General features: G+C 39.9%; 1 protein-coding gene across 2 annotated transcripts in view; it reads left to right on the top strand.

The window, feature by feature from the left end:
• The window catches only part of ERC2 (ELKS/RAB6-interacting/CAST family member 2), a 990,200-nt gene that overhangs the window by 745,710 nt on the left and 228,829 nt on the right, over positions 1–15,661 (top strand). For both annotated transcript variants that reach the window (XM_070776467.1, XM_070776466.1), the window contains one exon: positions 13,451–13,598. In XM_070776467.1, the coding sequence (XP_070632568.1) occupies positions 13,451–13,598 (148 nt within the window). The remainder of the gene's footprint in view (positions 1–13,450; positions 13,599–15,661) is intronic.

Genomic DNA, 15,661 nt, shown 5'->3' on the forward strand with positions numbered 1-15,661 from the left:
TACCCATGAGTGTGTTGCCATCCTCAGAGGTGCTCTTTTTATCAATGCTGTCATCAATGAGACTTTGGAAACCCCATTAATAGTTCTGCAGCCCCATTCTTCTTTGAACTTAAGCCTTACGTCCTGTGCCTTGAAGTTCAAATCTAAAAGAAGGCGCTCTGTTGCTGTTCAGCGGGGCTGGGCAGCCTCAAGGCTGTCCTGGGAGATAGATGATCTGATCTCAAAGCAGTCGGTCAACAGGTCAGAACCTCTGGGAGTGGTAATCAGTGTCAGGTTGGGGTCTGGTCACCGGGATGTTTCTCACTAAGTGGTTTTCCAGGTCTGAAAGGAACTGAGCTCTGTCACCTTTCTGGGCTTCTAATCTCCCCTCCTCCTCTGATTTGTGTAGCAATCTCTCTCCTGTGGACTGGATTAATTGCCTCTGGTGGTTAGTCTTGGGTCCATGTGGCATTAAGAATTGGGTATTGTGGAGAGGGAAATGCCTCAAGCTTTTAAATCTTTGAGAGTAGAAAGTGATAAAGAATGAGAATGGGTACCTATTATAAACAAGTGAAAAAGAAACCAGTAAAGCTGCTTTCATTATGAAAGAAAACTGTTAGGTTGAATTACATAGAATTGCTAATACTTGACTGTTTCTGATCTACAAAAAGCCCTTCATATCATTCAGCCTAATAGCTATAAACATAAGGTTTTGTGTTTCTATTTATTCATTTGTTTTTGAACTTCTGGATCATAGCTGGATTGCATTGGACTCTGAGAATGAAGAGGACAGGATGGGAGACAGCTCTTGAATCAGTTATCCAGTATCTGGTATACATGGGTGGAGATGCCTTGTGGATTCTCATGCCTGGATTCATGGATATCTTCTCTGCATGGTATTGCTGATGGCCTGGTATTTGTTCCCAGTGGAAATAGAAGGGTATTTCCTTATGTTTTGTGACATCATTGCAGGGTCAACTCATCTCATGACTGTGTATGGAGAGTCTCCGGGGTCTGCTATTTGGTAAGCTCCAAGGAAGCAGGAGTTGTGTCTGTATTTACACTGTAAATACGTGGGTTTGTTTGTTCTTCCATCTCTTATACCTGGTATGCAATGGGCACTGTGTTGAAGGGATTGAAGAACTGAGCTCTGATCATCTGTTTGGTTTAGTTTTCCTAGTGTGGCCAATAAACAGCCACCCCAGAAGAACACGTTCATCTCAGTTGCTTCTGGTTGAACTTTGTAATTTCACGTCAGAATGTTCTTGCCTCTAGTGATCGCTCCTCCCAGAGTAGAAATTTCACCTCCATGAGCCACAGGGCCACCCATACTGTAAATCTGAGACTGCTTTCTATACCATGGTGTCTTGGGCTGGTTCCCCCGCGATTCTTTCCAGATGTGGAGTGCTTTCAGGTAGTTTACCAGACTCTCTCATTCTGCATCCGCTATCTGGTTTCATGTTCCTTCACCCTCTGAGAAGGAGCCCTCCAGTAGTGTCCCGCATATTGTATTCATGAATCCAGAAATTTTAGGAAACTAACACACGGCTTCTCATTATTTTTTGTACTCACTGGCTTATTTTTGCAGCGCTTTATTCTGCATGTCTTTTAAATCAGTTGCTTAGTAATGTTACATTTTAGGTGTGTGTGCGTGTGTGTGTATGTATTTGTACACATACACACACAAACTTTGGTCTTTAATTTGGGCTCTGAGATCAATTTATGGTCTTTGAATCTGCTCTTTCATCTGCATCTCTTTTTCATCTATAGGTTATGGTACATGGGTGAAGCCTTGTCAAGAAATTGGCCCCGTGCATTTGCTTTCTCTCCCATTGACATAGTCAACAAGTGGTTAGTGAGTGTCCTTTTGAAATGTTGTGTGTTTTCATGGTGGCATTTTAGCAGTTTCTTTCCAACGTAGAACTGTGATCAATTTGGTTCCCTCACAATGTCGAACTGTGTATTTTTAATTTCTGTCATTTGGAATTTTAAGTTATTTCCAGAAAAACATATCCTCTTAGTTTTTAGGTACAAAGCCACATTGGATTTACAATCTTTTTTATTCTATATAATCTCTTAGCAAATCTATGACAAGAACAGAACTGGGACTTTCTTTCATTCCTTTGTAGGTAACTATGTGTCAATTAAGTTACATCTTGAAACAGGCATCTAAAACATACCTATCACCTCTTAATTGACTTCTCGGCAGGTTTAATCCCATATGGAATGATTATTTGATAATTTGATAAGTGATAATTTGATTGTAAGCTTTCATCAAGGAATGAAAAATGTAAGCAGAAGGGGGATTAGAATGTGAAATGCCTTAACTCCCTCTGCATTGTGGAGATCTCCTGTGGCTAAAGTTCTTTTTTTTTTTTTAAATAAGCACCCCTTGTGATACCTCTTTAGAATATAGATTACAAAGGTACAACTACCTTGGGGGCGGGAGGGGTGGGGGAGTGGAAAAGGGCAGAATTTATTGCAATGGCCACGAGATGGCAGACCTTAAACCCAGACTTCTCAAAGAGATTTACGTGCCCAATCTCATCCTTGAGTGTGCTTTAAAAATCATCAGCTTTCCAGGAAGACTCCTATTGATTATCCTAAATCTTTGCTCAGTTCTGTGGCAGACACAGCAAGGCAGAACAGGTTCAAGTTGATGGGAATCTGTTTAGCACCCCCTCTTTGTCATATATCATCTTCCTGCCCTCCTAGAAACCTGCTTTTTGCCTGGTCAGTACCGTCATCCACACCACTCTGTGTTTCCTCCTCCAATGCAGGAGCACAACTGCCTTTTTCCTTCCCATGAATGGGAAGCCTCTCAAAGAAGCTGCTTCCAACAAACTTAGTTTGTATTTCTCTCTACTAAGATCTGCCACACAAAGCCTTAATTCAATTTTCTTCAAATGTTGCATTAACAAAATTCTGGAATGTGCCCCCTTCTGCTCATATCCCTCTTAGAGCAATGACATGAAAATCTGCTTTGTTTTTCATTATAATATAGCCTCTGGGGATATTCTATTCCGTGTAAACATAAACAAAATGAGGTTTGATTTAACACAAAAATTTCAAATTAAGAAGGGAAATATTTATTTCAAGATACAGGAGTGCAGTTTGCTGTTCTGTGCAGGGCTTACTAACAAATCTTAGTAACCTTAAATATAAAGGGAAAATTAAAATATACTTACATAATATACACATGCATATATACGTCTTACCAATAAGAAAAAAAAAATGGTTGGATACCCTAGGGGCCAAGCCTTGAAGTCAACCAAAAAGTTAATGTGATGAGTCAAGTCTCTTGACAGTAACTGATCATCCATGGACAATACTTTTAGTTTAGGTAGATGCTGGCAAAGCATTGGCTCACAGTGAAGTCCAGATGTATTTAGTTTTCTTATTATCAATCATCAATAACCCAGGGAGTCTGGTTGGGTGTATTTTATATAGAGAACCACTTTGGCGGAGTTAAATGCTCTCCAGAGGAGCCTTCTCATCACTGAATGCAAATAACATGAATGAATGAGTATCATAGAACATTACACTGACACAGGGTAGTCTGGTGGGTCAGAGTCCTTTCATTTCACTTGCCTTCATTGTCTTCCAAATTTACCAATTTTTTGTTTGTTTCTTTCTTTCTTTTTTTTTAATGGAAGATTTTTTGTTTTGCTTTGAAGTTGTTTGACTTTGGTTAGATTTTGTTCCTGACCTTGCCTTTTAAAAGGTCACTTTTCAGAACAACATTTCCATTTTTCACACTGCAGGAATCACGCCTTGCCCACCTTCATGTGGCCTTTCCTATCAGTTCGGACAGGATGATACTGCACAGTCAGACCAGGCTGGTCTGGGATGCAACTCTTCTATGATGGGAATATTCTTCTCCACAGTTAAGCTCTATTTTCTCCTTTAAGTTTGTTTGCAAAACAGTTATCAGCTCATGAAAGTCAAATGGGCAGCTTAACAAAACCAATTTCAGAGGCTTCTCTGAGAGTCTGTCTTGAAAATAAGAGACCCACTGGCATATTTAGATATTGAAGAGGATCTGGTAAAAATTAATGTAAAACTCTTGAGTCATTACATTTTGTGGTGTCCATCTTATGTAATAATAAATGATTGCTAACATTTGTGTGGTCCTGTCAGACATTGGACAGAATCTCTACTTGCATTATCATGTTTAGCTCTTACAACAATCTGAGAGAGTTACTGTTATCTTTCCTTAGTTCATAATGAGGAAATAGAAGTTTCAGAGTCATAAAGTAACTTGCCCATGGGCATAAAAACAAAGATATTGCTGAGATTCAAACCCAGGTATATTCAGTTCCAAAACGTAGGCACTAAGTGTCTTCTCTTCTAAAGAATTTGAGTAATACTATATTTGTATTGGTGAGTTTTCAAAAATCACAACAAACAAAAGAAGTATTTACTTTTTTTCTATTTTTTCTTTTTCCTCTCTCCCTCTCTCTGTCTCTCTCTCTGGATCAGGCACACAATAGTCAATAATGCTTCACACATGTCCTTTGCCAGAACCTGGACAGTGGTCCTTCCCATTCCTTATTGTCTTTTTATCAATCTCCAAAGGTCTGGGGATGGAGAAACTGATTTAGGATGGAGGCAATACCTCTTCTGGCACTGATCGTTGTCTGGCCTCAGGCCTTTTCCAGATGGGAAAATCAGCTGGACTCAGACTCACCTGTATCCCTTTGCAGAAGGATGCCGAGAGGTACAGGCATCTTTGTATCCTGAAGCACGGGATGCTGGACTGGTTGCACTAGGAGGAGCTCAAGGATGAGCTGACTGCCTCCCTGGGTTGTGCCCTGAGAGAGTAGTGGGGTAGAAACCAGTGCACAAAGTGGAGCAAAGAACTTCCACAAGACTCGTAGCCCCTGTGTTAGGAAATTCCAGTCATGTGCTATTAGATTTCAAAGACAGAATTCTCTGTAATTGGAGTAAACGATTTCTTGAGGTCAGTTTTAGGTGGGCGACGGAGAGCAAACCACATTAAGGAGTCTGGGCTGCCAAAGCTTCATCTTTACAAATCTGGTCTGTTCTTTGTCCTTGGTAAAACTCACATTGTTCAAATATATCTCACCCTGTGGGCCCACCTCATGCAAGCTGCTTCATTTTTTGCGTGGGCCTTCTGTATACACAATACATCATTCTACTGGTGGGTAGTGTTGATATTAATTGTTACCAAAAGCCTTTTCTTTCTCACTGTGCTGTTTGAAAATACAGCTTTTAAAATTTAGGCAAATGATCATCTATCTGCAGGGTTGATTGTGGCAAACCTTACTCTCACACCAGAGGTAAGAGAGAGGCTGTTTTGAACAGGATCTTTCGTCACCGTCTGTCTTAAGTCACCTCCTACTGAACTTATGGTTGAAGATTCAGGGTCATAAGGGAAAGAAAACAGTAATTAACTGGGAAAAGTTGATTGAGCGGAATTTTTCCCCACAGTATGATTAGAACATGACTGTGGGCTAAGCAGCATACATAATATAGGTTTTCCCTTGAAATTATCCAAACATTTCTTAATGGAATGCATTTTTTAAGCATCTGCTTTTGTAATTGAATGTGTTCCTAAAGATGGGCCAGCTAACTAAAACAAGAGCCCACAGGAAAAACTGTGTTAATGCTTCTCCCCACAACCTAATTTATAACAGTTCCTAATTGGCCTGCCTCATTTACAACTCCTAAAATTAATTTTCAATCCTCTTTCAGAGCTCAAGTCATCATTAAAAGAACGACAGCAACAGGGAGTGAAATAGAAATGTTTATAAAGCTCCCTTTTAAATTGACTGTGATAAGTGACGTAGGAATGTATTACCATCTGAGGATTGTAGAACTCTCTTTGTGAAGGCTAGCCATAGGCAACTCTGGAAAGAAGGCATTTATCTTGGCAGGAGATGCCCTTCAGTCCTCTTTTGTTTTATTCCGTTGAGGATTTTTTTCAGGGTGGCTAAAACCATTTTTTTGGTGTTTTATTAGCTGTATCTTGACTACCTCCTACAAACTGAATGACAGCTTAGGGTTATTAAATGTGTTCTTGCACATAATTTTATCCATTGTTAACCCTGACTAAATGCATGCAGGGGCACAGAATTCCCCTCTCTTTTCCTTCATTGTTGCCCATATTTGTTAAAGAAATTATTCCCCTTGACGTTTGTTTAGGCTGCACTTTGATAAAATGCCGTCTATGGTCCACTTTCTTAGCTTGGCATTCAGCAGACTCTTATAGATTTATTTCTCTTTGCATTATCTTATCTTCCTTTCTAGCATATTTGGGCTTCCTTTTCATATTTTAAGTTACATTTTGGGGCATAGACAGATCACCTTAGTAATTGTATACCGAAGCATTGCAGTGTTCTAAAGATAATTTTGCAAGCCTTTGGCATATACTTAACCCCACTAACTGTCTAAAGACGAGTATATATGTTCCTTTTCATGCTGTCGGTGAATAAGCAAAAAGGAGGGACTGAGTGCTGAAAGTGACTTCAGGCTCAGAGAAACCTTCTTCTTGTTGATGGGACAGTGAAGTTTCCTGAAGCACTGTAACTCTGGCTTTGAATTTAGAAGGTGGCTCACTTGATGAGGAAATGAATGAGGGTTTTTCTTTATATTTCTGATTTATAGCCACATATATACTCTTTATACTTGAGCCTTAAAAAAAAAAAAGACATAGATGTAAAGGATATATCAATTTTCTCAGCTTTTAAAAGGTTGAGCCCCCCAAAAGGGGGACATTTAAGCTTCCTAGTTTATGTCAGCATCTTGTATTTTCTAAAATCAGTGAAGTATTTATTATTGAGTGCTTTAAGTTAGATATATCAGCACACTGGCCTATGAGAATTATCAAAACTTAGAATCCAATATAGGGCTAACAGATGAAGTTATTCTTTGAAAAAACTTATATTTAGTATCCCTTCAGATCAGATCAGATCAGTCGCTCAGTCGTGTCCGACTCTTTGGGACCCCATGAATCGCAGCACACCAGGCCTCCCTGTCCAACACCAACTCCCGGAGTTCACTGAGACTCACGTCCATCGAGTCAGTGATGCCATCCAGCCATCTCATCCTCCGTCGTCCCCTTCTCCTCTTGCTCCCAATCCCTCCCAGCATCAGAGTCTTTTCTAGTGAGTCAACTCTTCGCATGAGGTGGCCAAAGTACTGGAGTTTCAGCTTTAGCATCATTCCTTCCAAAGAAATCCCAGGCCTGATCTCCTTCAGAATGGACTGGTTGGATCTCCTTGCAGTCCAAGGGACTCTCAAGAGTCTTCTCCAACACCACAGTTCAAAAGCATCCATTCTTCAGCGCTCAGCCTTCTTCAGAGTCCAACTCTCACATCCATACATGACCACAGGAAAAACCATAGCCTTGACTAGATGAACCTTTGTTAGCAAAGTAATATCTATGCTTTTCAATATGCTATCTAGGTTGGTCATAACTTTCCTTCCAAGGAGAAAGCGTCTTTTAATTTCATGGCTGCAGTCACCATCTGCAATGATTTTGGAGCCCAGAAAAATAAAGTCTGACACTGTTTCCACTGTTTCCCCATCTATTTCCCATGAAGTAGTGGGACTGGATGCCATGATCTTCGTTTTCTGACTGTTGAGCTTTAAGCCAACTTTTTCACTCTTCACTTTCACTTTCATCAAGAGGCTTTTTAGTTCCTCTTCACTTTCTGCCATAAGGGTGGTGTCATCTGTGTATCTGAGGTTATTGATATTTCTCCCGGCAATCTTGATTGCAGCTCGTGTTTCTTCCAGTCCAGCGTTTCTCATGATGTACTCTGCATAGAAGTTAAATAAACAGGGTGACAATATATAGCCTTGACGAATTCCTTTTCCTATTTGGAACCAGTCTGTTGTTCCATGTCCAGTTCTAACTGTTGCTTCCTGACCTGCATACAAATTTCTTAAGAGGCAGATCAGGTGGTCTGGTATTCCCATCTCTTGAAGAATTTTCCACAGTTTATTGTGATCCACTCACTCAAAGGCTTTGGCATAGTCAATAAAGCAGAAATAGATGCTTTTCTGGAACTTAGTATCCCTTACCCTCAAAAAAACAAAAAAAGCAAAAAACCCTGACTTTGAAACTATGGTTAATGAAAATCCATAACCATGCAGAGTTAACTCATAATGGAATAATCCATTAGTTAAGATGTATCAGAGTTATAAAAAGTTATTTTAAACTCATGAAGATTTTTGCTTTTAAAAAACAAATATAATGGCTCTGTCAGCCTAGAATTAAGAATTTGCTTTGCCTGACATCCCTGTAAGGGTATATCTAGGAAATGGCTAGATATAACCTTAACATATTCAGAACATCTCTCCAAATATCCTAAGTATGTAATGTTCATGTTTTTCTAGTTTTGTGTAATTTAAAAAACCTTTTGCCAATTACTCTTTGATTTAAGTAGACAGGAATTACTGAATATAGATATCAATCAAGATATTTTAGGAAAAAATATCATTAGTTTAAGGCCGGTCTTTAAATGAGGGTTTCTGAATATGTATAATCATTGCTACATTAATTTTATTCAGAGTTCTATCATTGCATAATACTAGTACTTATAAAAAGATTTCTTAGCCAAGAGCAAACAAAACAAACAATACAATAAGGACAAGTTTATGAAGAACAAAATTGTTATTTTGTATGGATATTAGTATTGAGAGTAGTTTTAAATACACTTTTATAAAAATGATTTTAAATTTATTTTGAGGTTTACTAATTAAGAATTATTAGATTTGAGGCTCTATTTAGTGACAACATCTGTAGAGATTTGGGGATTAATATGTTTCTTATTGAGAGAAAACTGGGAATTAGAAATTAATTTACTGGGACTTTTGATGTATTATAAGAAGAGCAATATATGTTAAATACATGAAAAGCCCAAGTTATAAAACTGTAGGAGAAAAGGAGTTTAGAGGAGTCATTCTTTAGGTTGATGATAACTTTTCAGTCAGTTTAGTCACTCAGTCGTGTCTGACTCTTTGCAGTCCCATGGACTGCAGCATCCCAGGCTTCCCTGTCTATCACCAACTCCAGAGCTTGCTCAAACTCATGTCCATCGAGTCGGTGATGCCATCCAACCATCTCATCCTCTGTCATCCCCTTCTCTTCCTGCCTTCAATCTTTCCCAGCATCAGGGTCTTTTCCAATAAGTCAGTTCTTTGCATCAGGTGGCCAAAGTATTGGAACTTCAGCTTCAACATGAGTCCTTCCAATAAATATTCAGGACTGATTTCCTTTAGGATGGACTGGTTGGATCTCCTTGCAGTCCAAAGGACTCTCAAGAGTCTTCTCTAACACCATAGTTCAAAAGCATCAATTCTTCAGCACTCAGCTTTCCTTATGGTCCAGCTCTCACATCCATACATGACTACTGAAAAAACCATAACTTTGACTAGACGTGCATTTGTCAGCAAACTAACATGTCAGCTTTTTAATATGCTGTCTAGGTTGGTCATAGCTTTTCTTCCAAGGAGCAAACATCTTTTAATTTCATGGCTGCAGTCACCATCTGCAGTAATTTTGGAGCCCAAGAAAATAAAGTCTGTCACTGTTCCCATTGTTTCCCCATCTGTTTGCCATGAAGTGATGGGACCAGATGCCATGATCTTAGTTCTTTGAATGCTGAGTTTTAAGCCAGCTTTTTCACTCTCCTCTTTCACTTTCATCAAGAGGCTTTTTAATTCCTCTGCTTTCTGTCATAAGGGTGGTGTCATCTGCATATCTGAAGTTATTGATATTTCTCCTGGCAATCTTGATTCCAGCTTGTGTTTCATCCAGCCCAGCATTTCGTATGATGTACTCTGCATATAAGTTAAATGAGCAGGTTGACAATATACAGCCTTGATGTACTCCTTTCCCAATTTAGAACCAGTCCATTGTTCTATGTCTAGTTCTAACTGTTGATTCTTGACCTGCATACAGATTTTAAGGAGGCAGGTCAGGTGGTCTGGTATTCCCAACTCTTGAAAAATTTTCTAGTTTGTTGTGATCGACATAGTCAAAGGTTTGATATAGTCAATAAAGCAGAAGTAGATGTTTTTCTGGAACTCTCTTGCTTTTTCTATACAATTACTAAAGTTATGTCATTCTAAATTTTGACCTAGAAGAGGAAAATGAATTTAAAAGGGTCATGGAACACAGGAATGAAAGTGAACATCAGGAGACTAGTTCGGAGATTGTTGTAATTGTTCAAGTGGGAGATGATGAGATTGTACCAGATGGGTATGTGTATGAAAATGTGTGTGTACACCTACCTGTACATAAAGAATGAGAAGGACAGAAAGAACATATGTAGCTTGATGGGAAAAATGAGCAAATTTTAGGTATGCCAAATATTTGAAGCATGTACCTGCAGTTTATTTTGTGACTGAAGCACTTCATTTACAATTTTTAAGTGTTTATTCTTACGATATTTTGTGGGAGGGAAGTATAACATAGAAAGATATAAGCATAAGAAAAAGTAAAAACCAGCCTATCTATTTCACCAGCATTAGATAATGCCTGTTAGCATTTTAATGTTTTCCCTCTCATTTCTTTCTATGAATATGGTTTTTATTTGGGGGATATTGTGTATACATTTGCATATCAAGAGCTGTGAAGGGTCTGAAATTTTTCTTATTGACATGCTAACAGGTTTGCCTGCCTCTGTTTCAGGGATGCAGGCAGAGAACCAGAGACTTTTGGGTTAGAGGCGTTGGCTTTATTGCTCAAGCATCAGTATATTTATGTCAAGACCCCATTCCATTCCCCAAGTTCTTTGGAGGCAAGACAAGAGGGCCAGATGAATAGCTGTATATGTAATGGGTTGCATTGAAGGATAGCAACCCTGAGTTCAGAGAACTTGAATCTTTTATAAGACAGGGCAATAAGATGTCTGTCCTTTGCTCTGCAAGGAAACACTGTTATACAAGGCAGTAGTATATTTAGCCTTTGATTGTAACAGGAACACTGTGTGTATGTCTCAAGGCTATTCACTCTAAACAATCCTTGGAAACCTGTGAGAACAGAAGGTAGCACCTTTGCTCATAAAGTATGCAGAAATATGAGGCTCATGGAGTCTCTCAACAAACATACATGTTCTCATGTATCATTACATTTTTTAAATCAGCATTTTAAATGGCTGCATATAGCTATAAAAGATGAATCTTTGGGATATAGCATAATGTACTGTCAACTCCCAATTTTCCAAAAAATGATCTTTTCAGTTGTTTCCACTTAAAAAGTTTCACTTGGAAATTTCTACTTGGAGCAGAGTGGCAAAAACTATTGCACTCACCTTAGGTGTGTAGTAGCTAAATTGGAGTAGATAGCCGTTGAGCTCTCCCTGATTTGAAGTCTATGCAGCCTCTTCACCTTGGCCTTATATATAAATATGCAGTGGCTGTGAATGGCCGACATGTCTATTGTCTCAAGATATTATCCAGAAAGAGACAGGCTCTGTGAAGTTGACTATTAAAACTGTTACTTGTAGTCTAGCCTACACTGGTTTTCTTCTGGAAAGTGGAGATATTTCCCAACATTTCTGCTGCTCACAAGTCTGATTGGGCCTCAGACAGAAGCTCCTACTGCCTGGCATGAGCAGGGCCCAGAAAAGTCCATTCAAATCCCTGTAGTGAAAAGGAAAAGAAATCGGAGATCCAAATAATGACCATCTTGTCCAAACATCTGGAGAGGGCCTGGTCTTGTTTTGGGAATTAAAGAAAGGCAAAACAGGACCATGACCAGGTTTCAGTCCTGGGGCTTGTGAGGAAAAAAGTACTCAATATGGAGGCTTTCCTAGGGCTATAGGGTCTTCTAAATTATCTAGACCATTGCTGAAGTGACACAAATGGTTGAGACGAGGCCTCCTCAGAGGAAAGGAGGACTAAATGAAACATACCAAGAGGGCCATTTCTGAGTCAGTAATAGTCTCAGAAAATTCTAGGTTAAAATTTGTGACAGATGTTGACAGAAAATTGGACTATAAAATGGGAGGAAGCAACTGTAATACTTTTCTAAGTGAGCAGTGATCAGCAATTAATCAGCAGTCAAAGCACTGTAATTTTTTTAAATAAGAGAGTTTTCCAGTGGTGTCTTAAAAGTTTTTAGGAAGTGTAAACTGAACTTATTTATTTATCGAACAAACATTTTTGACACCTGCTTTATGCTCTTCTAGAAGCTGGAGAATTGGTGGTGCACAAGGTAATGGGGTTCGAATTCATGGAGTGTCAAGTCTGGAAAACAAACAAATAGTAAATATCTTAAGATTTTTTCAAGCAGTGAACAGTTCTATGAAAACAAAAAACAGTGTACCATGACAGACCAGTGGCTTGGGTACAAGGTGGAAGCTGAGAAGTCGCCTCTAGGGAGAGTGGCTGGAGAGGGCTTTTTCGAGCTGAAACATGAAAGGTGCTGTTTGTGGCAAAGGTATTCCAGGCAGAGGGAATGGCAGAGGCAAAGCTTAAGAGGTGAGAACAAGTGTAACATTTTCAGGGACTGGAAAAGAGATCAGGAACAAAATGTGACTGAGGAGGGAAAGAAAGAACAAGATGACCTCAGAGAGATGCTCAGGGCCAGTTGGTGTAACGAGTTGCAGGCATCAGTAAAGGGTCTGAATTTAAAGTTTAGTGGGTGATAGGATGGACTTTTCATTCAACAGAATGGTGGAATCTGGATTTATATTGTTTTAAAGATTACTTTGGTCTCTGTACCAGGGTGGCAAGTGGTTAAGCTACACAAGTAGTTGCTGATGGGTGGGATAAGTTTGTAACAGTAAGTTAATTGAGATAGGGGATGTGTTTTGGTGTAAAACCTAATGAAATTATTGATGGATTGGCTCTGAGTGAACAGGAAGAAAGGGAGTCAAGGATAACTTCTAATTGAGAAACCTGGGCTACTTAGTGATTGGTGTTAAAATTACTGAGGTAAGAAAGACTGAGAAATGAGTGGTTCTTGGTAGAATGGTGGGGGAGTGTAACTAATTTCATTGAAAATTGAAAGGAGACCCTAGTAAATATCTCTGCATGCCTTTTTCAAAAGAAATTCTTGCATGGTAAAAATAATACTTGATATTGAATTTGCTGCCCAACTCTATTGACTTGTCTTGGGATATCTAGAACTTTACCTGGCAAACGAATGGATAGATAGATGGAAGGATTCAACGGATAGGATTCAACAGTTGAATTACTGGATGGATAAATGGGTAGATGTCTTAGGAATGTGCAGACTGACTCCCTCCATTTCTTGTATACAGCTGTGTCTATGAAGCCATCAAAAGGTGTGTCTCAGAGGACACTGTGTGGGTCTCAGGGATTCTGATACAAACTACTTTGTCCATTCTTCTGAGAATCAAGGAAGCAGTTGTTTTTAATCACTATCCATAATTCCTCCACTTGAGACACCATGTTATGGCTCACTTCAACTATAAATGCTGATTTTTTTCACTTTATAAAAATCATCACAATATCTTTATTTTATCAGACAGGAAGCACTTCTTGCGGCAATCAGTGAAAAAGATGCGAACATTGCCTTGCTGGAATTGTCTGCCTCCAAAAAGAAAAAGACACAAGAAGAAGTCATGGCCCTCAAGCGGGAAAAAGATCGACTAGTGCATCAGTTAAAGCAGCAGGTGGGGCCTTTTGCATGACTGGTGTGTTTTGCTGGGTTGTGGGTTTGGAGTGCTTTCTCTGGGTTTAGTTACTCTTCGTTTTGCCGTGTCCATCCTGCATGCTCAAGCAGGTGAAACCAGGTAGGAGAAAAATAGTCCAAGTTGTCGCTGGAACATTTTATTGCTTTCCTGTTTTTGTGCATGTGCCTGGGCTTGTGTGGTTCTCAGCCAGCGCTGTTTTGCTTTCTTTTGTATTCACATCTCCCCAGAAATACCTCTCAGCTCTCTTCCTTCCGGTGGACTTTGTATGACTTCTGACTAAATCCTAGAAAGTACTAATTAAATTCTGGGCACTTTCTTTCCCATAGAACTTGTTACCTTCTGTCTTGCTCACTTTCTGGGCCCAATAATGACTCCCATTATCTAGTTCTTTCGATTTCTTTTTCTCCTTACTTCCAACTTTGATTCTTCAATGATTTCTACCCAAACTTTCTGGCCAAGAACCATCTCCCAGCCCCTAGGCTTGGAGATAGCCAGGCTATGCGTGGAGACCCCTGTAGCCATTATTTAGTCAAATACATTTTTAAACATTCATTTGCCACATTATCCTATTTTTCCCTCATCTAGGCCACTGTGTGTCTTTTGTGTGGCTTCCTGGAAGTGGCTTAAATGGAAATATTTATACCTAAAGTATATTGCAAAATCATCTCTGAAATCTTCAGACACGGTTTCTCCTCCATATATATATAACCTGAGCGCTTTTGGAATCAGTGGTTACAAATAGTCAGTTAGATTGCAGCTTCATTATGAAACCCACTCAACAGAGAATGGTTCAGTGATCTGTGGTCTCACGATGTGGCTATCATAGCTTAGCTGGGGCCACCCGTGGCTCTGAAGTTCTCTGAATGCCTGAAAAGATAAGCTCCCTCCTGTCACAATTGGGCCAACCCTTTCCCTCCCCAGGAAGGAAAAGGCATCCTTTGGCCCTGCACCAGAGTCTGATTTTCATGGGACTGCCTTACTAAGAGAGCGAGTAAACAAGCACTGCCACGCCTGGGTGCCCTCTCCTGCAGAGGGAAGGTGCCCGTCACTGGTGGGTGTTGGGGTCATTCCACAGAGCAGCATGCCTTGCTAGCGCTGATCCAGAAGTTAGGGGCCACTTACATCTGACCACTTCGCTTGGGTCTGTGCACCTTCTATACTTGTTTTTCCACCCACTTGGCCATGGAAAGTCAAATTGGGGCTCCTTCTTTGCTTTCTCCTAGTTCCTTCCCTGTGCACCCTGCATCCTCCCCTCCTTCACGTAACCATTGTAGCTTTCTCCCACAGGCTTATAGACCTAAGAAACAGCCCCTGACCTCGAACATACCATGCAGTTGTGATGCTAGCTACAGCCCAGATATTACGGCCAAGTACCATGGGTCCAGCTATGATGCGTACATGATCCAAAGGTCTCAGGTCAGTCAGCTGCTGAGGAGACACTCGCCCCCACCATTGGGGTTGGGGGTGCATAAGAGCTACATCATATCTTGACCTTCAGCTCTTCTGATGATTTCCAGTATTCATTGGCCATAGAGTCTAGAACCATTGATGAGAGCACTATATCTTGATTTATAATAAAATTGCATTTATTATGTATTTGCCAATGGTTCTAGTATTGATGGTCATCTTACAGATCCACCTCTTCTGAAATAGGCTGCACTGCTGTAAAAATGAGATTGGCAGAGGGCTTACTATCAGGCTTCTTGAATTACATTTGACTTTTTATCTCTTAGATACTTTCCTCCCCAAATCTCTCTATACTCTTCCCAGTAAGGAATTTTTTTAAGGCTGTTTTTTGTTTTTTTTTTTCTTTCTCAGCATCATGAAAATGCACTCCTGGATTCCAGGAAGGATTGAGTGTAGCCCTTCAATCTGCTCCTGGGAAACTGTACAAAGCCTGCACTATTCACGACAGGCTTGGTTTTGGGTATCATGGGGCACATTTGGGAAACCCCAGCCATGCACAGTTAGGCTCCTGCCTGGGCTAAAAGCAGGGTCTGAAGAACTGTTGTGGAAAAAGAAGCAGCAAAGGAGGAGGATGG

Source organism: Bos indicus, chromosome 22 (assembly GCF_029378745.1).
Source record: "Bos indicus isolate NIAB-ARS_2022 breed Sahiwal x Tharparkar chromosome 22, NIAB-ARS_B.indTharparkar_mat_pri_1.0, whole genome shotgun sequence".
In the NCBI taxonomy this organism is placed as follows: domain Eukaryota; kingdom Metazoa; phylum Chordata; class Mammalia; order Artiodactyla; family Bovidae; genus Bos; species Bos indicus.